The sequence below is a fragment of the Chlorocebus sabaeus genome, chromosome 1 (assembly GCF_047675955.1).
Source record: "Chlorocebus sabaeus isolate Y175 chromosome 1, mChlSab1.0.hap1, whole genome shotgun sequence".
NCBI lineage: Eukaryota > Metazoa > Chordata > Mammalia > Primates > Cercopithecidae > Chlorocebus > Chlorocebus sabaeus.
The window spans coordinates 56,443,105-56,467,305 of NC_132904.1; the positions used below are offsets into that span (position 1 = coordinate 56,443,105).

Consider the following 24,201-nt stretch of genomic DNA (forward strand, 5'->3'; position numbering starts at 1 on the left):
CTGCACTCCAGCCTGGGAGACAGAGTAAGACTCCATCTCAAAAAATAGAAAGAAATTCCCAGGGTTAGTCTTGGTTTATTTTTATTATTGCTAACATTTGTATAGTATTTTACTACGGATAAAAGCCTTAGCTGGTCATTAGACTTTGGTAACTAATTAGACCCTGATAACTCACTGTATTTTTCAGTTGGGTCAATTTGCATTATGTACCTTAAGGTATTACCTTCCTGTTGCTCACTCTCAAAGTGTATCTCCTTCATTAGCTATGACTATTATTGTACACTTACACTCACCTTCCCATATTTTAGCCCCAGTTAAGCTTAGTGTTTCCCCACCTGCAAGAGCTTTGGGTCATTGCTAATCTGGAGGTTTTAGTGTATATTTGCGTACTTCCTCTACCAGATCCTTTCTCTAAATATTGAAATAAGAGCCTAGCACTGATCTTGGAAAACCCTGTTGCTTCCATTTTTACTTCCAGGCAGGTACCCATCTCTTCCCATCCTTTCCTTAAATATGAAGCAGCACTACTTCCAAGTCCTATGGAAACTTAATTTTAATAGCCTTATTTTTGTTATTTAAAAAATTTAAACAAAGTGATTGCTTTTGTTGCAGATTTTGTGGAGAACCACCCTTTTTGGCAAGCTCAGAAGAGAAGCTTTTTGAATTAATAAGAAAAGGAGAACTACATTTTGAAAATCCAGTCTGGAATTCCATAAGTGATTGTGGTAAGTATAAGTGTGTTATTATTTGCTAAAGCTAATATAAGTAACATAAGAAAGTTGGCCAGTGGTTAAAATGTTTTAAATCTCTGTTTCGTCATTAAATTTACTTGTGGAAATGAACACTATTTACTTGTGGAAATAGAAATATCTTCACTGTGATTGTTCATCATCAAAACTTTCAAAAACAGAAAATACGTAGTAAAAGTTAAAGAGGAAATTTGCTGATCATCTAGCTAATGTTTACTATAGACCATTAAACTAGGTAATCCAGGCAATAAAACTTCACTTTAGGCTTTAAATTTTATTTATTAGGCATTTATACTGATGATTTTTATTGTATACTTGACATCTTTCTTTCCTGTTATACAGACCTAATCCTAAAAAATTGTAAAATGTATGCTATTAATTGTAGTTAAAATAAATAAGATTTTTCAGGATTTTTTTCTTATTTTTAGCTAAAAGTGTTTTGAAACAACTTATGAAAGTAGATCCTGCTCACAGAATCACAGCTAAGGAACTACTAGATAACCAGTGGTTAACAGTAAGTTACAATATTACTTCTTTCTTTCTGACACGCTACCATTGCTCATTTCTTTTTATTTTGTCTTGGAATTTTCTGTATAATCTTAAAACAGTCAGTTAGTTTGATTTTCTGTCATATTAAAAAACATTGAGTCTTGACAAATTTCTGAAAATGGGCATTTTCAAACTGTTAGAACTGTTGTCACAGTTGTTTATATATATTTATAGAGGTTTAAATGATCTTTGTTCAGTGTCATGAAACTATCATGTCCAATAGAACAGAGCTGAAAAATGTCCAATATTATAGCTCTGGAAAGTTGAAACAGTCTATATAGTTCAGTGATGTAAAACACTGGAACCACTCACCTCTCTTTCAACTCTTGGGGTGTAGAAAATCTTTAGGGACTCAGAAAAGCCATGATCTCCAAACAGTGGCAGTCTCCTGGTTTGGAATTTTATTTATTTACATATTGCTTTCTGCCGTTAGACTAAATTCTTCAAGCACAGACCTTGTGTCTTACTGATCTTCGTATCCCTGCATCCAAACATTACCTGGTCACAAGAGGAACCTTGGAAAAGGCTACTGCTTATCCCTCAATATTTATTCTTCTCCTTCTATAATAATAAGGATCCTGACTTTTGGTTGGAAACATTGCTGTCCAGTTAAAAGACTCTTCCCCAGTGTTCTTTGCTAGTTATCGTGATGGTCAGTGAGATGCAAGTGGAAGTGGGTGCAATTTCTGGAAAGTGTCCTTAAATGGAGCTGGTGTGGCATTTCTCATGTACTTCCTCTTTCCTGGTAGATGCAGATGTGAATTTGAGTAGCCATATTAGATTATAAAGTGGAATTTGGAAATGGCAGAGCAACAAGATGCAAGAAACCATAATAGTAGCTCACAGAGCTGCCATGTCAACCCTTCACTGCCTACCTCCAGAATTTATGAATGGGAAACAGACTTCTGTCATCTTTAAAATACCCTATAGTGTGCAGCTGGACCTAATTTCGATTAATACAATCCTCAAACAATTGCTGAATGAGTGAATGATTCAGTAAGTGGATAGGTCTGTAGATACCTCAGAAATTTTTCTGTGAACTGAGATTAGAAATTATTAGAGCCATATGGGAATATTACTAGAGAGTATTCATCTATTAAAAATTGTAGATCCATTATTTGCTAGATACTGTGTTAGGTATTGGGGATACATGATATAATTACATTTAAAATGTAAATTAGCATATGATAATTTTTTTTGGGGGGGGACGGAGTCTCGCTCTGTCGTCGGGCTGGAGTGCAGTGGCACAATCTCGGCTCCTGGGTTCAAGCGATTCTCCTGCCTCAGCCTCCTTAGTAGCTGGGCACTAAGGAGGCACGTACCTCCTAAAGGCACCTACCACCACACCCAGCACATTTTTGTATTTTTTGTTTTGTATTTTATTTTGTATTTTGTATTTTTGTAGACACAGGGTTTCACCATGTTGGCCAGGATGGTCTCAATCTCTTGGCCTTGTGATCTGCCCGGCTCGGCCTCCCAAAGTGTTGGGATTACAGGCGTGAGCCACCATGCCCGGCCGATAATATTCTTAAAAGATCATTCTGACTATTTGGGTAGGGAATGGCTTGGAAATAGGGAATTAGATAGATGTTGAAGTAGTACTGTTGAGAGATAATAGTGACTTGGATAGAACAGAGATGAAGAGAAAAATGTGAGTTATATTTTAGAGGCATAATTGATAGGATTTGATGATGGATTAGATGAAGAATGAGGATAAGAGAGGAGATAAGGATGACATCTAGATTTTATTCAAATAACTGGTTCGATGTTGGTGCCATTTACTGAGATATGGAAGACTGTAGGAGAAATAGATTTCTTTCTGGGACAGGGATGGTGAATCAAGAGTTCTGTATTAGATAGGATCAGTTTGCAATGCTTACGTGGCATCCAAGTGGCGATACCAAACAGATAATTGAATATATGAGTTTGAAACTGGAAAGATTTAAGATGGAGATATAAATTTGAGAATCATGAGTATACAAACACCACATAAAGCCATTGGACTGAAGAGATAAATAAGGAAGAAAATACAGATAGAGAGAAGAGGCCCCAGCAACATGTCTTTAGGCACTAAAACATTAAGAACCTCAGATAAGTTTAGATACATAAATATATAGTGATATCACCCTCCTTTTAAGTTACCTAATTTTCCTTTGGCAATTTCTAATCATTGCTTTAAATAACTTTTTTTTCCTTTAAGGGCTAAAAATAGTCTTCATCCAAGAATGAATTATATTTGCCCTCTTCTATGAATGTGTTGCTCTCTCAGAGGATTCTGTGCAATAATTATTTCTGGCCTAAAGTAATTGTGCAAATGAGTTAGCAGCTAGATCACTGCAAAACTATATTGAGTAGGTTTGTAGTACAGCAAAATAAACTGTAAAACAGATGGTGTGCCTTAGAAATTTATCTCTTTTCAGCATCACACAACATTCGGGTTGGGCCATTTAATTATTTGTTTTCTAATTAGCACAACTTTATTTCTGGCTTTGGTCATTTTTCTAGTAGTCTCCATTTTTGAGCCTCTGTAACATTTGTCTCTATGAAGTCTTTGCCAAATGGATAGAGAAGTGACAGATATTGTGTGCTATATCGGAGTGTCCTAAGGAATTCAGTGGATGAAATTTAGAATACTGGCATTTTACAAACTTCTAAAAGGCAAAACTCTTCTTAACCACTTGAAGTCTTACTTTCTATGACTCATATCCTCTGTTTGAATTAATCTGAGGAAAACATGATAGTTCTCTCAGCGCCCTGCTGCTTTATAACCAGAGCTTACCTTCTGCAATACCTAACACATAGTAACATTTTTCTATAAAAAGTTTCTATGGTTTAGCCTATGTACTGTGCATTTTGAAATATGGTAATTATCTGAAAAGTATTCTAAGAAAAATAACTATTTCTCTTGTACATTTAAGGGAATGGAATTTCAAATAAACACATACATATTGTCATCCTGTTTTAAAAAGTCAGAGGTTAGATGTAAGGAAAAATACCCAAGAAATGACTTTCTTGCAAAGAAAGAGTTTGACTCTAATGGGTGGGAATATGCCGGTTCTTTTCTTTCATTCATTTCTTCCTCGTTTCCTTTTACTGTCAACTGTGGTTCAGGAGTTAATTGCTTCTTATTAGGTAATTGCCTTGGTATTCCTTCAAAGTCTCCTGGTGACAAATAACACCAAGAATTTACATTTTAAACAAGTTTCCCAGGTATTTCTTCTGCCCACTTATGTTTAAAAGCCACTGCTATAAATTAAGGAAGCCAGTTTTTTTGTTTGTTTGTTTGTTTTGTTTTGTTTTGTTTTGTTTTTATGTCTTGCCAAAATGTAGTTTGAGCTTTAATGGTATTCAAACATTAATTCCTTCAACACATTGTGTGTGCACGCACGGGTGCGCCTACCAGGTACCAAGTGTAGGTATAAAATATAGTTAAAGCCACATAAGACATGGTCTCTGACATAAGGAACTTACAATTTAGTAAGGAAAACAACCTATGTATAAGATTCAATGCAAGGAAGAAAATGATAAATGACATAAGAAATTACAAAATGACCAGAGGTATGGAGGCAAGCAAGCGTGAAGTCAGAAAGTTTAATTTGACTGGCAGATAAGAAGCTTGAAGGAAAGAAGTGAGAAATGAGACCAGAAAAGGAAAGAAAATTGTGAGACTAAGAAAGAAAAGAAAATCATGAGTGGACTTGAATCCAGGTTACAATTTTAACTTCATTTCATAGGTAGTAAAGAACAGTTGTATGCTCTTTGAAATGAAAGAAATTATTAATATCGTTTAAGTGCATCAGTCTTGCCAGGTGGCTTATTTTAAATAGGACCTCAATCACCCAAATGTCTATATTGATTGTAGCAAGTATCATTTTATTTAATCCATCAGGTACTAGAGAGGTACAAAGATGAATAAAACAGTTCCTCTCCTTAAGTAATTAATTTACCACAAGTAAGTCTGTACTTTGCTTTGTAGTCACAACCTTACAAAAGCACTTTGTAATCAAGGTGTAGGGACTAATTTCAGAACAGTCTTTCCTAATGTATGAACAGGGCCTTTGTTCATTAATTTACGTATTGTTATTCGGGTTTTGATCATTAGCTTTTGACCTTTAGCTTTAACATATATACTCTATGTAAGAGGATGGAAATTTTCTGATACCTAACTAATTGTTGGCTGTTATTTTTTCCTTCTGTATATTTTCATCCTAAATATGTTAACTCTTACTTTATTTCACTGTATGTAGTTATTCATACATTCTGAATTAATCTTATATATGTGAATACATTTTTGAGTCTCTAATGAAGCTTTCCATAAAAATTACGTTAAGGAGGCCAGGCATGGTGGCTCACGTTTGTAATACCAGCACTTTGGGAGGCCGAGGTGGGTGGATCACAAGGTCAGGAGTTTGAGATCGGCCTGGCCAATATGGTAAACCCCATCTCTACTAAAAATACAAAAATTAGCCTGGCATGGTAGCGGGTGCCTCTAGTACTAGCTACTTGGGAGGCTAAGGCAGGAGAATCGCTTGAACCCAGGAGGTGGAGGTTGCAGTGAGCCAAGATCGCACCACTGCACTCCAACCTGGGTGACAGAGCGAGATTCCATCTCAAAAAAAAAAAAAAAAAAAAAAAGTTTATGTTAAGGAAAAGCTCATGAGCCAGGACACTTGGGGATTTACTCAATATTCAATTATTGGTTATTACTCAGTAATTCAACAAATGTTTATTAGATAACTACTATGTGCTTTGGAGGACACAAGGATCAGTCTGGCATGGTCCCTGCCCACAGGTTGCCCACAGCCTAATAAAGGGTTTAAAACAAAAACACTGGCAGAGAATGATAGATCCACAAGGACGTAAATGTACTATAACAACTACTACTAAATTTCCAAGAAGAGAGCTATTATTCTTTTAAGCAAGCTTGTCCAACTCACAACCCAGCACAAATTCATAGACTGTCTTAAAACGTTATGAGATTTATTTATTTTTTTCTTATTTTTTTGGCTCTTCAGCTGTTGTTAGTGTTAGTGTATTTTATGTGTGGCCCAAGACAATTCTGCCAATGTGGCCCAGGGAAGCCAAAAGATTGGACACCCCTGCTTTAGGGGATTATAAAAATTACTTAAGGGTGGAGGTAATATGTGATCTGGCTTTTTAAAAACTGGGTAAAAATAGAAATTAGTGTAGGAGTCCGGGTAAGGAAGGTAAGAGAATTCTAGATAGAAATAACTTTTCAAAGGCATAAAGATAGAAAAAATATGAAGTATATTCAGAGAATAATTTGTAGTTCCTTTTTTTTCTATAACCATAGAAGGCATATAGGACAGTAGTGGGAAATTGTGTTGAAAAGGAAGGTTAGAGCTATTTTGCTCTAGACCCTAAGACTTTACATTTGATTCATTTGGCAATGACTTACTACTAAAAGGCACTCAAGTGCCATGATCACTGCTGTGCTTATGTGAGTTTTCTCTTTTATCCCTCTCACCCTTGGAGCGTTATGTGAATGGATTTGGATGAAGTCTGTGGGCTAGAGATAGTGATTAGATTCTGAGGGAAGAACTCTTATTCGAATGGAGTATCTTGCCTGAGGTAGTTTGAATCTCAGTTGAATCTAGGAAGAGCCCTAGGAATAAATTGGAGTTGAAGGTCTTGAGGGAACCCATATACACAGGTCGTGGCTAAAGGGTGGAAGGAAGCAGGATCTTAATGAGGAGGTGAACCAAGAGTCGGGAGTTAAATAGAAACAATGAGTATTGGAACAGGTTGGCAACAAGTAGGCAAGTGTCTGAGACTCTATCAGTTAGTGGGTTGGTGAATACACTGTTGGCCAGGACTGACAGAACTTCAGGAAGAGTTATCTGGCAACAGTGTGTGATAAACGTTGTCATGGTGGCAAGCAGAAACCGGAGAATTGAAGTGGACTGGGATGAGATAACGAAGACTGGAACTAGGGCAGTGAGTGGGAACAGAGAAGAGGGGAGAAAGAAGACCTAAGAAAGAAAACATAATTTTATAACTAAGTAGACGTGTTAGGTAAGAGAGTAAAAGCAATCAAAACTGCTTCTTAGGTGACTAGGAAAATGGTATGAGAAAAAATAAAGTCTAGAAGTGCTGGTTTTGTAGATTGGAACAAGAATGAAGTGTTTTGGAACAATCTGTTCAAACTTTTATGTTTAAATTATAACAAAAAAGAATTTTGAAAAATGACGAGTCTCCTCAGATATTTTTAGGTTGAACTTTAAAAATTTTCACCATAAATGTAATTAATTGCAAGGGATATAATTTCTCATATAAACATTTGTAATTAAAAATAAAGCTAATATCAGTTTTTACCTATATGGGACATCCATCTCATTCATTTTTAGATATTTATGAACAAGTTCTTCTTTAACAGAAACTAGGTTATTCATTCTTCTTTTTGAATGTGTGTTTCTATTCTACTTCTTCCACAGAACTTTATCCTAATGTAATAATAATTTTGCTTGAATGGATTTTATTAATCACCTATAATTTGTCTCATTTTACAAAAAAAGGTTCAAATTTATATTTAAATTTTTGTTTTTGTTTCCTGGGACTCTAAGGCTGTATAATTTCTAAAAATTATTTAACAATGACTTTTCATTATGATTATTATCAGTAGTATATAATCAATCAAGAGAACATGATTTTATTTTTTTAGAATTATTAAACTAACAATATCATATTGGAAATGCTTTAGTGGATGGATAGGGCTGCTTTCCCTCCCGATTAGTTCATGCATACATGATCGAATATTTCTATTGTTAGAATGAGACAATGTTCAGCAATATTGTATTGTTTTTAGTTTTTATCGACACTAAGAACCTTATATAAATAAGTGGATAGGAATGAAAGGACTTTTGACATAGTAGTGTTATGCAGTTGATCACAGCTGTTTATGTTTCAAGACCACTCAGTGAAGGGCCTGCTAGAGGAGATTCTGGTTCCTGCGAAGATACTGTGTCTTCTCTGAAGATTAAACCTGCAGTAACTTTAGAGAGAAACCTCATGATACCAGGATTCAGAGAAGAGTGAGAAATCCCTGGGAAGATAAAGGGATAGCTTGAGCTGGTGTGGATAGTGGGTGAGGGTGCAGCCAAAGGAGGGAATTAAAATGGAAACACAAAACAACCCAGTTTCCCCTTTTGCCTCTCATCACTTGCTTTGGGACACCGATGCTTATCTCCTCACAAGGGTCTGAAGTAATAAAATCAGAGCAGCACTGAAGCCCTAATTCAATGAGAAGCCAAGGAAAATGGGTGGGAATTAACTCGTTGTAGGCATTGACTTCTTACCTTTTGGCCTCCAAACTCTAGGACTGCTGGGTGATGCTTTCGGTGTACTTTAGGAGTGCCTTCTCCTCAGATTATTTCTCCTGGCGGGAAGAGGTGGGCATGTGTGAAACCCTGAATTCAGGAGTTGCTTAGTGGGGCAGGTTTTTTGGTGTCTAGGATTCTTCCCCATACTCTTCCTTGATCTCTCGAGGCCAAGGGCCAGGACTGGCTCTAGATCCATGCCTTGTCTTCTGGGGTGCCAATGCTTCCCAGGAAAAGCTCAGAGGCCAAGTTTCAAACACCATTAGAAGAGAGTTTAGAATACGCAGTCCTAGAATTTAAAAATTAACAAAGTGAACATACTAAGAGAGATAAGGGAAGATGTTGATAATATGACGCAAAAATAAGAAATAAAAACAGAACCAAGTAGGTATGAAAAATATAGTAGTTGAAATATAGAATGCAGTGATATAGGATACATAGTAGATACAGCTAAAGAATGAATTTTAAAACTAGATGATCAGATTGTAGAACTTTATACAGAAGGAAGCAGGAGAGGATAAACAAATTGAAAATAGAAAAGATATGTAGGGTTAAAAGTAAAAGTGCCAAAATCTATCTAATAGGATTCTCAGAGAAAAAATAAAACGAGGGAGGAGGAAATCTTTTAAGAAATAATGGGGATAAATTCATTAGAATTAAAGAAAGAACTTAGCTTTAAAGAAATGATAGACTAGCCAATAAGAGAGAAGAAAAAAACTGACAAATAGACATAATGAAATTTTAAAACATCGAAAAGAAAAATTCTAAAAGCTCCCAGAGAGAATGAGCAAATCATATAAAAAAGAACAACAATCACATTGACATCCTACTTTTCAGCAGCAACATTGGATGCAAGAGTAACTGGAGTAATATGTTAAATATATTAAGGGAAAAAGACCTTTCAAGTTCAAATTTTATATCCATTCAAATTGTTATTCATATGAAAGGGAATGATTAAGATATTTTCAAATATACAAGAGCTCAGATGGTTTGCCACAAGAGTCCTACAGTTAAAACACATGGTAGAAGTACTTACAGAGGAGGAAAAACAAATCCAGGAGATGCCACAAGAGCCGTGTGCAGCAAGAGTCTTTAAGTATCTTGGTAGAGTTTGCTGGTATCAAAAAATACAAAAACAACACAAAACCAAAGAAGAGGAAGCATAATCATAATAACCCAGAATTAAAATTCATGATAATATCCACATGACGAGCACTGGGAAGGGGGCAAGGGCATGGGAGCAGCACATGAAAGTGTGCTAAAGGAGAATATGGAGGCATCAGATTTTTAAAGTAGGAAGGAATGAAAAACATATAAAGAGTGGGAGAAACTGAAATAAAAATGATACGGAAGGGGGCAGGGACTGAAAATTAATGATATCTAACTTTTTTTTAATTCTTATTATACTTTAAGTTCTAGGGTACATGTACATAACATGCAGGTTCGTTACATATGTATACTTGTGCCATGTTGGTGTGCTGCACCCATCAACTTGTCAGCACCCATCAACTCGTCATTTACATCAGGTATAACTCCCAATGCAATCCCTCTCCCCTCCCCCCTCCCCATGAGAGGCCCCGGTGTGTGATGTTCCCCTTCCCGAGTCCAAGTGATCTCATTGTTCAGTTCCCACCTATGAGTGAGAACATGCGGTGTTTGGTTTTCTGTTCTTGTGATGGTTTGCTGAGAATGATGGTTTCCAGCTGCATCCATGTCCCTACAAAGGACACAGACTCATCGTTTTTTATGGCTGCATAGTATTCCATGGTGTTTATGTGCCACATTTTCTTAATCCAGTCTGTCACTGATGGACATTTGGGTTGATTCCAAGTCTTTGCTATTGTGAATAGTGCCGCAATAAACACATGTGTGCATGTGTCTTTATAGCAGCATGATTTATAATTCTTTGGGTATGTACCCAGTAATGGGATGGCTGGGTTATATGGTACTTCTAGATCTAGATCCTTGAGGAATTGCCATACTGTTTTCCATAATGGTTGAACTAGTTTACAATCCCACCAACAGTGTAAAATTGTTCCTATTTCTCCACATCCTCTCCAGCACCTATTGTTTCCTGACTTTTTAATGATTGCCATTCTAACTGGTGTGAGATGGTATCTCATTGTGGTTTTGATTTGCATTTCTCTGATGGCCAGTGATGATGAGCATTTTTTCATGTGTCTGTTGGCTGTATGCATGTCTTCTTTTGAGAAATGTCTGTTCATATCCTTTGCCCACTTTTTGATGGGGTTTTTTTTTTCTTGTAAATTTGTTTGAGTTCTTTGTAGGTTCTGGATATTAGCCCTTTGTCAGATGAGCAGATTGCAAAATATTTCTCCCATTCTGTAGGTTGCCTATTCACTCTGATGGTAGTTTCTTTTGCTGCGCAGAAGTTCTTTAGTTTAATTAGATCCCATTTGTCAAATTTGGCTTTTGTTGCCGTTGCTTTTGGTGTTTTAGACATGAAGTCCTTGTCCATGCCTATGTCCCAAATGGTATTACCTAGGTTTTCTTCTAGGGTTTTTATGGTATTAGGTCTAACATTTAAGTTTCTAATCCATCCTGAATTAATTTTCGTATAAGGAGTAAGGAAAGGATCCAGCTTCAGCTTTCTACTTATGGCTAGCCAATTTTCCCAGCACCATTTATTAAATAGGGAATCCTTTCCCCATTTCTTGTTTTTGTCAGGTTTGTCAAAGATCAGATGGCTGTAGATGTGTAGTATTATTTCTGAGGACTCTGTTCTGTTCCATTGGTCTATATCTCTGTTTTGGTACCAGTACCATGCTGTTTTGGTTACTGTAGCCTTGTAGTATAGTTTGAAGTCAGGTAGCATGATGCCTCCAGCTTTGTTCTTTTGACTTAGGATTGTCTTGGAGATGCGGGCTCTTTTTTGGTTCCATATGAACTTTAAAGCAGTTTTTTCCAATTCTGTGAAGAAACTCATTGGTAGCTTGATGGGGATGGCATTGAATCTATAAATTACCTTGGGAAGTATGGCCATTTTCACAATATTGATTCTTCCTATCCATGAGCATGGTATGTTCTTCCATTTGTTTGTGTCCTGTTTTATTTCACTGAGCAGTGGTTTGTAGTTCTCCTTGAAGAGGTCCTTTACATCCCTTGTAAGTTGGATTCCTAGGTATTTCATTCTCTTTGAAGCAATTGTGAATGGAAGTTCATTCATGATTTGGCTCTCTGTTTGTCTGTTACTGGTGTATAAGAATGCTTGTGATTTTTGCACATTAATTTTGTATACTGAGACTTTGCTGAAGTTGCTTATCAGCTTAAGGAGATTTTGGGCTGAGACAATGGGGTTTTCTAAATATACAATTGTGTCATCTGCAAACAGGGACAATTTGACTTCTTCTTTTCCTAACTGAATCCCCTTGATTTCTTTCTCTTGCCTGATTGCCCTAGCCAGAACTTCCAACACTATGTTGAACAGGAGTGGTGAGAGTGGGCATCCCTGTCTTGTGCCAGTTTTCAAAGGGAATGCTTCCAGTTTTTGCCCATTCAGTATGATATTGGCTGTAGGTTTGTCATAAATAGCTCTGATTATTTTAAGATACGTTCCATCAATACCGAATTTGTCGAGCGTTTTTAGCATGAAGGGCCGTTGAATTTTGTCAAAGGCCTTTTCTGCATCTATTGAGATAATCATGTGGTTTTTGTCTTTGGTTCTGTTTATATGCTGGATTACATTTATTGATTTTTGTATGTTGAACCAGCCTTACATCCCAGGGATGAAGCCCACTTGATCATGGTGGATAAGCTTTTTGATGTGCTTCTGGATCCTGTTTGCCAGTATTTTATTGAGGATTTTTGCATCGATGTTCATCAGGGATATTGGTCTAAAATTCTCTTTGTTTGTTGTGTCTCTGCCAGGCTTTGGTATCAGGATGATGTTGGCCTCATAAATGAGTTAGGGAGGATTCCCTCTTTTTCTATTGTTTGGAATAGTTTCAGAAGGAATGGTACCAATTTCTCCTCGTACCTCTGGTAGAATTCGGCTGTGAATCCATCTGGTCCTGGACTTTTTTTGGTTAGTAGGCTATTAATTATTGCCTCAATTTCAGAGCCTGCTATTGGTCTGTTCAGGGATTCAGCTTCTTCCTGGTTTAGTCTTGGGAGAGTGTAAGTGTCCAGGAAATTATCCATTTCTTCTAGATTTTCTAGTTTATTTGCGTAGAGGTGTTTATAGTATTCTCTGATGGTAGTTTGTATTTCTGTGGGATCAGTGCTGATATCCCTTTTATCATTTTTTATTGCATCTATTTGATTCTTCTCTCTTTTCTTCTTTATTAGTCTTGCTAGTGGTCTATCAATTTTGTTGATCTTTTCAAAAAACCAACTCCTGGATTCACTGATTTTTTTGGAGAGTTCTTTGTGTCTCTATCTCCTTCAGTTCTGCTCTGATCTTAGTTATTTCTTGCCTTCTGCTAGCTTTTGAATGTGTTTACTGCTGCTTCTCTAGTTCTTTTAATTGTGATGTTAGAGTGTCAATTTTAGATCTTTCCAGCTTTCTCTTTTGGGCATTTAGTGCTATAAATTTCCCTCTACACACTGTTTTAAATGTGTCCCAGAGATTCTGGTATGTTGTATCTTTGTTCTCATTGGTTTTAAAGAACATCTTTATTTCTGCCTTCGTTTCGTTATGTACCCAGTAGTCATTCAGGAGCAGGTTATTCAGTTTCCATGTAGTTGAGCGGTTTTGATTGAGTTTCTTGGTCCTGAGTTCTAGTTTGATTGCACTGTGGTCTGAGAGACAGTTTGTTATAATTTCTGTTCTTGTACATTTGTTGAGCAGTGCTTTACTTCCAATTATGTGGTCAATTTTGGAATAAGTGTGATGTGGTGCTGAGAAGAATGTATATTCTGCTGATTTGAGGTGGAGAGTTCTGTAGAGGTCTATTAGGTCTGCTTGCTGCAGAGATGAGTTCAAGGATTCCTGGATATCCTTGTTAACTTTCTGTCTCATTGATCTGTCTAGTGTTGACAGTGGGGTGTTGAAGTCTCCCATTGTTATTGTATGGGAGTCTAAGTCTCTTTGTAAGTCTCTAAGGACTTGCTTTATGAATCTGGGTGCTCCTGTATTGGGTGCATATATATTTAGGATAGTTAGCTCTTCCTGTTGAATTGATCCCTTTACCATTATGTAATGACCTTCTTTGTCTCTTTTGATCTTTGATGGTTTAAAGTCTGTTTTATCAGAGACTTGTATTGCAACTCCTGCTTTTTTTTGTTCTCCATTTGCTTGGTAGAGCTTCCTCCATCCCTTTATTTTGAGCCTATGTATGTCTCTGCATGTGAGATGGGTCTCCTGAATACAGCAAACTGATGGGTCTTGACTCTTTATCCAGTGTGACAGTCTGTGTCTTTTAATTGGAGCATTTAGTCCATTTACATTTAAGGTGAATATTGTTATGTGTGAACTTGATCCTGCCATTATGATGTTAACTGGTCATTTTGCTCGTTAGTTGATGCAGTTTCTTCCTAGCCTCAATAGTCTTTACATTTTGGCATGTTTTTGCAATGGCTGGTAACGGTTGTTCCTTTCCATGTTTAGTGCTTCCTTCAGGGTCTCTTGTAAGGCAGGCCTGGTGGTGACAAAATCTCTAAGCATTTGCCTATCTGTAAAGGATTTTATTTCTCCTTCACTTATGAAACTTAGTTTGGCTGGATATGAAATTCTGGGTTGAAAATTCTTTTCTTTAAGAATGTTGAATATTGGCCCCCACTCTCTTCTGGCTTGCAGAGTTTCTGCCGAGAGATCTGCTGTTAGTCTGATGGGCTTTCCTTTGTGGGTAACCCGACCTTTCTCTCTGCCTCCCTTAAGATTTTTTCCTTGATTTCAACTTTGGTGAATCTGGCAATTATGTGTCTTGGAGTTGCTCTTCTCAAGGAGTATCTTTGTTGTGTTCTCTGTATTTCCTGAATTTGAATGTTGGCCTGCCCTACTAGGTTGGGGAAGTTCTCCTGGATGATATCCTGAAGAGTGTTTTCCAACTTGGTTCCATTTTCCCTCTCACTTTCACGCCCACCAATCAGACGTAGATTTGGTCTTTTTTTTTTTTTTTTTTTTTTTTTTTTTTTTTTTTTTGAGACAGAGTCTCGCTCTGTCACCCAGGCTGGAGTACAGTGGCCGGATCTCTGCTCACTGCAAGCTCCGCCTCCCGGGTTCGCGCAATTCTCCTGCCTCAGCCTCCCGAGCAGCTGGGACTACAGGCGCCCGCCACCTCGCCCAGCTTATTTTTTTGTATTTTTAGTAGAGACGGGGTTTCACTGTGTTAGCCAGGATGGTCTCGATCTCCTGACCTCGTGATCCGCCCGTCTCGGCCTCCCAAAGTGCTGGGATTACAGGCTTGAGCCACCGCGCCCGGCAGATTTGGTCTTTTTACATAATCCCATACTTCTTGCAGGCTTTGTTCATTTCTTTTTCTTCCTTTTTCTTTAGATTTCTCTTCTCGCTTCATTTCATTCATTTGATCCTCAATCGCTGATACTGTTTCTTCCAGTTGATCGAGACGGTTACTGAAGCTTGTGCATTTGTCACGTATTTCTCGTGTCGTGGTTTTCATCTCTGTCAGTTCGTTTATGGCCTTCTCTGCATTAATTATTCTAGTTATCAATTCTTCCACTCTTTTTTCAATATTTTTAGTTTCTTTGCGCTGGATACGTAATTCCTCCTTTAGCTCTGAGAAGTTTAAAGGACTGAAGTCTTCTTCTCTCATCTCGTCAAAGTCATTCTCCATCCAGCTTTGATCCGTTGCTGGCAATGAGCTGTGTGCGTTCCTTTGGAGGGGGAGATGCGCTCTGATTTTTTGGATTTCCAGCTTTTCTGCACTGCTTTTTCCCCATCTTTGTGGTTTTATCTGCCTTTGGTCTTTGATGATGTTGATGTATTGATGGGGTTTTGGTGTGGGTGTCCTTCCTGTTTGTTAGTTTTCCTTCTAACAGTCAGGACCCTCAGCTGTAGGTCTGTTGGAGATTGCTTGAGGTCCACTCCAGACCCTGTTTGCCTGGGTATCAGCAGCAGAGACTGCAGAAGATAAGAATATTGCTGAACAGCGAGTGCACCTGTCTGATTCTTGCTTTGGAAGCTTCCTCTCAGGGGTGTACTCCACTGTTTGAGGTGTGGGGTGTCGGTCTGCCCCTAGTGGGGGATGTCTCCCAGTTAGGCTACTCAGGGGTCAGGGACCCACTTGAGCAGGCAGTCTGTCCGTTCTCAGATCTCAACCTCCATGCTGGGAGATCCACTGCTCTCTTCAAAGCTGTCAGACAGAGTCGTTTGCGTCTGCAGAGGTTTCTGCTGCTTTGTTGTTGTTGTTGTTGTTGTTTAGCTGTGCCCTATCCCCAGAGGTGGAGTCTACAGAGACAGGCAGGCCTCCTTGAGCTGCTGTGAGCTCCACCCAGTTTGAGCTTCCCAGCGGCTTTGTTTACCTACTTAAGCCTCAGCAATGGCGGGTGCCCCTCCCCCAGCCTTGCTGCTGCCTTGCCCTTAGATCACAAACTGCTGTGCTAGCAATGAGGGAGGCTCCGTGGGCGTGGGACCCTCCCGGCCAGGTGTGGGATATAATCTCCTGGTGTGCCCATATGCTAAGACCCTTGGTCACAGTACTGGGTTGGGAGTTACCCGATTTTCCAGGTGTTGTGTGTCTCAGTTCCCCTGGCTAGGAAAAAGGATTCCCTTCCCCCTTGCACTTCCCAGGTGAGGCGATGCCTCGCCCTGCTTCAGGTCTCGCTGGTCGGGCTGCAGCAGCTGACCAGCACCGATTGTCCGGCACTCCCTAGTGAGATTAACCCAGTACCTCAGTTGAAAATGCAGAAATCACCAGTCTTCTGTGTCACTGGTGCTGGGACCTGGAGACTGGAGCTGTTCCTATTCGGCCATCTTGCTCCGCTCCCTCAATGATATCTAACTTAACATTCCAGAATTTTAACAGAATAAACCCAAATAAAGTAGTAGGAAAGATAAAACTAAGAGTAAAAATCAACTAAATAGAACACAAAGATAAAATAGAAGAGATCAACAAGGTCAGTATTTGTTTCTTTGAAAAAACCGACAAAACAAATACATCTTTGGCAATATTAAGAAAGAAACAGAGAAAGCAAGCTGGGCATGGTGGCTCACACCTATAATCCCAGCACTTTGGGAGGCCAAAGTGCGTAGAGGAGGGCATGGTCCCTGGCTAGGGCTCTACCCCCGGGCATGTGCCCATAGACCTAGGTGAGGACAGGCATTTGTCTTTTCCTGCCTAAATGTTGCATTTTCCAAGACCACCCTGGCCTGCCATGCCCCCATCCTGGGCCTATAAAAACCCCAAGACCCTAGCAGGCAGACGCACAAGCAGCTTGACATCGAGAGTCACACCGCGGCACAGAGCCAGCAGGCCTGCAATCCATCCACTGGCAGAACAACATGGAGTTTGGCTGGGGCTGTTGGAGGAGAGCCCAGGCTGCTGAGTTGCCTGACTCCAGGGGAAAACCACCTTCCCACTCCATCCCCCTTCTGGCTCTACATCCATCTGCTGAGAACCTCCACTCAATAAAACCTTGCACTCATTCTCCAAGCCCTCGTGTGATCAGATTATTCTAGTACACCAAAGCAAGAAAGCTTGGAATGCAGAAAGCCCTCTGTCCTTGCAATAAGGCAGGGGGTCTAATTGAACCTATTAACACAAGCCACCTATGGACTGCTAAACTAAAAGAACACCCTGTAACACACACCCACTGGGACTTCAGGAGCTGTAAACATTCACCCCTAGATGCTGCCCTGGGGTTGGAGCCCCACATCTGCCCATCTGCATGCTCCCTCTAGAGGTTTGAGCAGTGGGACACAGAAGAAGCGAGCCACACCCCCACTGCATGCCCTGCAAAGGGGCTGAGGGAACTTTTCCCATTTCAATAACAGGCTTAGATGGGAGAAACAAGTCCAAATACAGAAATAATTACAAGTACATTGGTTAAAAATACCTGTTTAAAGGTATATTATCTAATTGAATTTTTAAAAAATCTGGCTCTCTACTATTTATAAGAAGCATATTTGAGGCATAAAGACATGGAAATATTGAAACACAAAGAATGGAAAAGGACCTATCAGGGAAATATCACAAAGAAAACCTGTATAATGGAATTAATACCAATTAAATATACCTTAACACAAACAAATCATCGTTAAGGGATAAAGAAGGTCACTTTATAATGATTAAAGATTCAACTCAAAAAGTTTATATAGTAATTTTAATAATGTATGCAACTAATAAAATAACCTTAAATATATATCAAAAATTGACAACATTGCATGAGAAATTGGCAAATCCATTATAGTAGGAGATTGTAATGCACTTCTCTCAATTACTGATATATGAAACAAAGAAAAAATATATGGATGATTTTAACAATACAACAAGCTTATTCTAGTAGACACATACACAGTTCTCTAAATGTACATGTTCTCAAGCACATGTGGAATATTTACTAAAATTGATCTTGTCCTAGGCCATGAAGCAAGGAAGCCTTAATAAAGTTAACACAGATCATGTTCTCTAATAGTACACAGTTAAAAGTCAGCAAACAACAAGATTAAATATCTGCATATACCTGGAAAATAAATCACATTGCTTCTGAACAACTCATAAGTCAACGAATAAACCCTAATAAGAAAAAATTTAAATTCCTAGAACTGAATGATAATGAAAATACAACATACCAAAGCTTGGAGGATACAGCAAACATGTACTTCAGTAGAAGTTTAATATTTATATTAGAAAAAGAGAAATACAGAAAATTAATGATATCTAACTAAAAATTTCAGAATTTTAACAGAGTAAAACCAAATAAAGTAGTGGGAAAGATCAAACTAAGAGCGAAAATCAACTAAATAGAACACAAAGGTAGAATAGAAAAGATCAACAAAGTCAATATTTGGTTCTTTGAAAAAAAAGACAAAATAAATAAATCTTTGGCGAAATTAAGAAAGAAATAGAGAAAGCAGGCTGGGCATGGTGGCTCATGCCTATAATCCCAGCACTTTGGGAGGCCAAGGCAGGTAGATTGCTTGAGTCCAGGAGTTTAAGACAAGCCTATACAACATAGTGAGACCCCATCCCTACAAAAAATTTTAAAAATCAGCCAGGCATGGTGGCCCGTGCCTGGCTGATTTTTAGTAGTGTTCCCAGCTATTTGAAAGGCTGAGGTGGGAGGATTACCTGAGTCTAGGAGAGTGGAGGCTGCAGTGACTCATGATTGCATTACTGCACTCCAGCCTGGGTGAAAGTGTGAAACCCTGTCTCAAAAAAAAAAAAAAAAAAAGAAAAGAAAAGAGAGAAAAAATCTTCCATATGGAAGAGGGACTATAGCCATAGATAAAGGAGAGATTAGAAAAGAGAATTCTACTAGGTAATACTACTAGGGGTATGTGAATACTTCTGCAAACTCATTCAAAATGAAAACAATTCTTTTCCTAGAAAAATATAGTTATACAAGACAGTCTTAATAGAAAACTTGAATTATCTTGTAATTATTAAAGAAATTGAAGCAATAGTTCAAAGTCTTCTACAAGCAAAACACCAGGCCCAAATGACTTTAGAATTCTACCATACTTTCATCTTAAACTTATAACTCTTCTTCTACCCCTCAAAAGAGAAAAAATTTCCTAATTTATCCTAAGACTATACCTTCTAAACTGCAGGGTACAAAACTAGACCAAGACATTATGACAAAGGAAAACTATCCATTTCACTTACTAATATTGATATAAAACCTTAGACATACTATTAGCAAGTTGGATGCAGCTGTTTATATTAACAGATAATATATCTTGGCCAACTTGAGTATCCCCAACAATACAATGATGAATTAATTTCAGAATCTGTAAGTATAAATCCCCACGTTAATATATTAAAGGAAAAAATCATACCATGTCAGAGAAATCATTTGTAATAAGACTCAATATATATTCATAATTAAAAAGAAAAGGAAACTTCCTTATCCTGATCTACAGAAAATATCATTCTGAATAGGAAATGTGAGAAGAATTTCCTTTAAAATAGAGAATAGTCAAGAAAGTCAGCTTTTTTTTCCTCTAACTTTGTTGATTTTAATCAACTTAAGACTAAGGTGAGACTTGAAAAGCAGAAATAATATTTATTATTTATAGTAATCTACAAATAAGTTATTAGAAATAATAGGAGAGCTGAGCAAGGTAGCTGGATTTAAGATTAATATACAAAAGTCAAGTGCACTTCTATTCATTAGCAACTAAATAGAAAATGTAATAAAAATGAAGAAATCATGTAAAATAGTAGCAAAGAATATAAAATATCTAAGAATAAATATGACATAAGGAGGACATTTATAAGACCTCCTTGGGGAAAGTTACAACATTTTATTGAAAAACACTGAAGAATACATAAATATAAAGATACATCACAATCATGTGTCAAGAGACTTAATATCAAAAATTAATTTTTCCCATATTGATATACATATTCAGTGCAAATACAATAAAAATTTCACAAGCTTTCCTGGCTATAAAATGTATATGAAAGACTAAAGGATCAAAAATAGCCAAGAAATTTCAAATGTCTTGCTCTACCAGATATTAAGACTTATAGGGCTATGTTAATTAGGGCAGTATGATTATTGACAAACAGAATATAACAGAATACAGAAACATATCCAGGTGTATCTGGATCTTTTTCTGACAGTGGTTGTATGAAATATGAGAGGAGAGAAAGGAGGGACTATTCAGTAAATGGAGCTGGAATCAAGAGTTCTCCATATGGAAAAAGTAAAGTTGAATTTCTATTTCACGCCACAGACAAAAATTAACTCCAAAGGAATCAGGGACTTCTAGTAAAAACCAAAATGTGGAAACTCTAAGCGGAAATACAGGTGAATATATTCTGCATCTTGGGGTGTGTAGGAAAGGATTTCATAAGCAACGTAACCAAAGGCACTAACATAAAAGAAATGATGGATTAGCTTCTCTATGTTAAGAACTCTTGTTCATAAAACAACACCAGAGGGAAAGTTGATAAGCTATAAACTGGGAAAAGGCTTTTGTACTGCAAATAAGCAAAAAAGGAATAATATGAAATTTGGATAACTCACAATCAATACAGAGGGGACAAACACAACCTAGTATAAAGTGGTCAAAGACCGAGCTAGATATTTCACAAAAGAGGACACATTTGGCTAATGAACATGTGATGAGATGTTCAATGTCATTAGAAATCAGGGAAATACAAATAAAGACTTCATTGAGAGAAACCAAAAAATAAGAAGTCTGATAATACCAGGTGTTGGAAAAGATGTGGATAAAGAGTGTCTCTTTATTATTGCTGGTGGAACTATTTGGCACAACTACTTTGGCAAAAAGGTATGGCATTATATTGTAAAGTTAACCATTCCCATATCCTACAACCAAGGAATTTCACTTCTATACCCAAGAGTAAGTCTTGCTCATATATACCAGAGACAGACACAATAATATTTATAGGAATATATAATGGAACAAACCCCAAAATCAACCAAAAGGCCCTTTAATTCAAGAATGACTACATTGCAATATAGTCCAACAACTATACAAAATATTGAGAGTAGTGAAAATGATTATGTATCTCTATGAAGCCATGAAATGTTATTTTTAATTCAATCATAATTTTATGAAGACATAATTTACTTACTGTAAAATACACAGATTTTAAAATTATAGCCTGGTGAATTTTTATACATGTATATATTTGCGTAACTACCACCTAGAACAATATACAGAACATTTCTGTCCCCCCTAGAGAGTTTCCTTGTTCCCTTTTCTTGTCAGTAACTCTCCTTACCCTCCTGCCAGAAGTAACTACTATTCTGATTTCTTTCGCCATCGATCAGTTTCATCTTTTGATGAACTTTAAATAAATGGCATTTATAATATATGCTGTTTTGTGACTTATTTCACTTAATTCATGTCTGTGAAATTTAGGTGGTTGTGTGAAGAGTGGGTTTTCAATGTTGTATTTCCTTGTATGAATAGAGCAGATTCATTTTTCAAATTTTCCTGTTAGACATTTGGGTGTTTCTGGTTTTTATCAGAATAAAGTTGTTATAAACATTCTCATACAGATCTCTTTGTGGACATGTGCACTCATTTCTATTAAGAATAATATATCTAGGAGTGAAATGGCTGTGCGATACAGTAGACCTATATTTAACTTAATTAGAAATTGCCAAGTTTTCCAAAGTGATTGTACCTCTCATTAGCAATGTGTAAGAGTTCTAGTTTTGATCCCCATCCCCTCTAATGTTTGTTATTGGTACATTTTAAATTTAGATACTCTAGTAGACATGTGATAGTATCTTATTGTGGTTTTAATTTGCACTTCCTAAACAACAGATGAAGTTGGTCACCTTTATTTATACTTACTGACTTTTGGATTTCCTCTTTCGTGAAATGCGTGTTTCAAATCATTTCCCAACTTTTAAATTTGGTTTAATATATTTTTCTTATTGATTTGTAGAAATATTTTATATATTCTGGGTATGAGCCTTTTGTCATTTGTGTGTGTATATATATGTGTCATATTAATGTATAAATATGTCATTTATATATAAGTATATGATGTATAAATTTACACACAAATCCATACATGTACATATGTATGTGTATGTATATAATTTTTTCCAGTCTATTGCTTACCTTTTCAGTTTCTTAATGATGTCTTTTGATGAACTGTTTTTAACTTTGATGAAATTCAATTTATCATTTTTTCTTTTATGCTTAATATTTTTGTGTCCTGCCCAGTAATTATTTGCCTACCCCAAGGTTGCGAAGATCATCACCTATTTTTCCTGCATTAAGGTCTTTGTTAAATCATGAATTGATTTTTATGTATGGCATATGCAAATCAATAAATGTGATATATCACATAAACACAATTAAGAACAAAAAACATGATCATCTCAATAGACGCAGAAAAAGCATTTAATAAACTTCAGCATCCCTTCATAATAAAAATTCTGAACAAATTAGGCATAAAAGGAACATACCTCAAAATAATACAAGGAATATGTGACAAACCCACAGTCAACATCATATTGAATGGGGAGAAATTGAAAGCATTCCCTGTAAGAACTGGAACAAGGCAAGGTTGCCCAGTTGCACCACTCCTGTTCAACATAGTACTCAAGCCGTAGCCAAAGCAATCAGGCAAAAGAAAGAAAGAAAAGGCATCCAATTTGGGAAAGGGAAAGTCAGATTATTTCTGTTCACTGATGATATGGTCTTGTATCTAGAAAAACCTCAAGACTCCACCAAAAAATCCTCTTAAATTTGATAAATGAGTTCAGTAAAGTTTAAGAATACAAAATAAATGTACAAAATTAGTAGTGTTTCTGTACATCAGTAACAGTCCAGCTGAAAACCAAATCAAGAAGGCAATACCATTTATAATAGCTACAAAAACATAAAACACCTAGGAATGAATTTAATCACAGAGGTGAAAGATCTCTAACAAGGAAAACTACAAGACACTGGGGAAAGAAATTATAGATGACACAAACCAGTGGAAAAAATCCTGTACTCATGGTTTTGAAGAATAATATTGTTAAAATGACTATACTGCCCAAAGAAATCTGCAGATTCAGTGCAATCCCTATCAAAGTACCACTGTCATTTTTCACAGAATTAAAATGCTCAACATCACTAATTATCAGAGAAACAGAAATTTAAACCACAATAAGACACTGTCTTACACCATTCAGAATGGGTATTATTAAAAAGACAAAAAATAAAAGATGTTGGTGAGGATATGGAGAAAAGGGAACTCATACACTGTTGGTGGGAAGAAAATTAGTACAACCTCTGTGGAAAAGAGTATGGATATTTCTCAAAGAACTAAAAATAGAACTAGCATTAAATCAAGCAGTCCCACCACTAAGTATCTACCCAAAGTAAAATAAGTCATTATATATTAATAAAAAGATACCTACACCCATATGTTCACCATGGCACTATTCACAGTAGCAGAGATATGGAATCAACCTAAGTGTTCATCAGTGGATGATTGGATAAAGAAAATGTGGCATATATACACAATGAAATACTAATCAGCCATAAAAAAGAATGAAACCATGTCTTTTGCAGCAATGTGGATGGAACTGGAGACCATTATCTTAGATGAAACAAGTTAGACACAAACAGATACTACATATTCTCACATGTAAGTGGGAGCTAAATAATGTGTACACATAGACGTAGAGTAGAATGATAGACAATGGAGACTTGGAAGGGTGAGAGAGTAGAAGGGAGTGGGTGGTAAGAAATTATTTAATAGGGACAATGTACATTATTTAGGTGATGGTTACATTAAAAGACCTCACTTCACCACTATGCAATGTATGCATGTAACAAAATTACACTTGTACTCTATAAATGTAGATAAATTTTAAAAAGGGTAGCAGGGTGGCTCACACCTGTAATCCCAGCACTTTGGGAGGCCTAAGCAGGAGAGTCACTTAAGCCCCAAAGTTCAAGACCAGCCTGGACAACATAACAAGACCCCATTCTA

At 37.0% G+C, this 24,201-nt stretch overlaps 1 protein-coding gene across 12 annotated transcripts in view; it reads left to right on the forward strand.

Annotated features, from left to right (window-relative positions):
- Positions 1-24,201, forward strand: part of STK33 (serine/threonine kinase 33) — a 270,185-nt gene that overhangs the window by 173,452 nt on the left and 72,532 nt on the right. For all 12 annotated transcript variants that reach the window (XR_012093839.1, XR_012093837.1, XR_012093833.1 and 9 more), the window contains 2 exons: positions 613-725; positions 1,178-1,263. Coding sequence is in view for 6 of the 12 variants with exons in the window: in XM_008007679.3 (XP_008005870.3) it covers positions 613-725; positions 1,178-1,263 (199 nt within the window). In the remaining 6 variants the exon portion in view is untranslated. The remainder of the gene's footprint in view (positions 1-612; positions 726-1,177; positions 1,264-24,201) is intronic.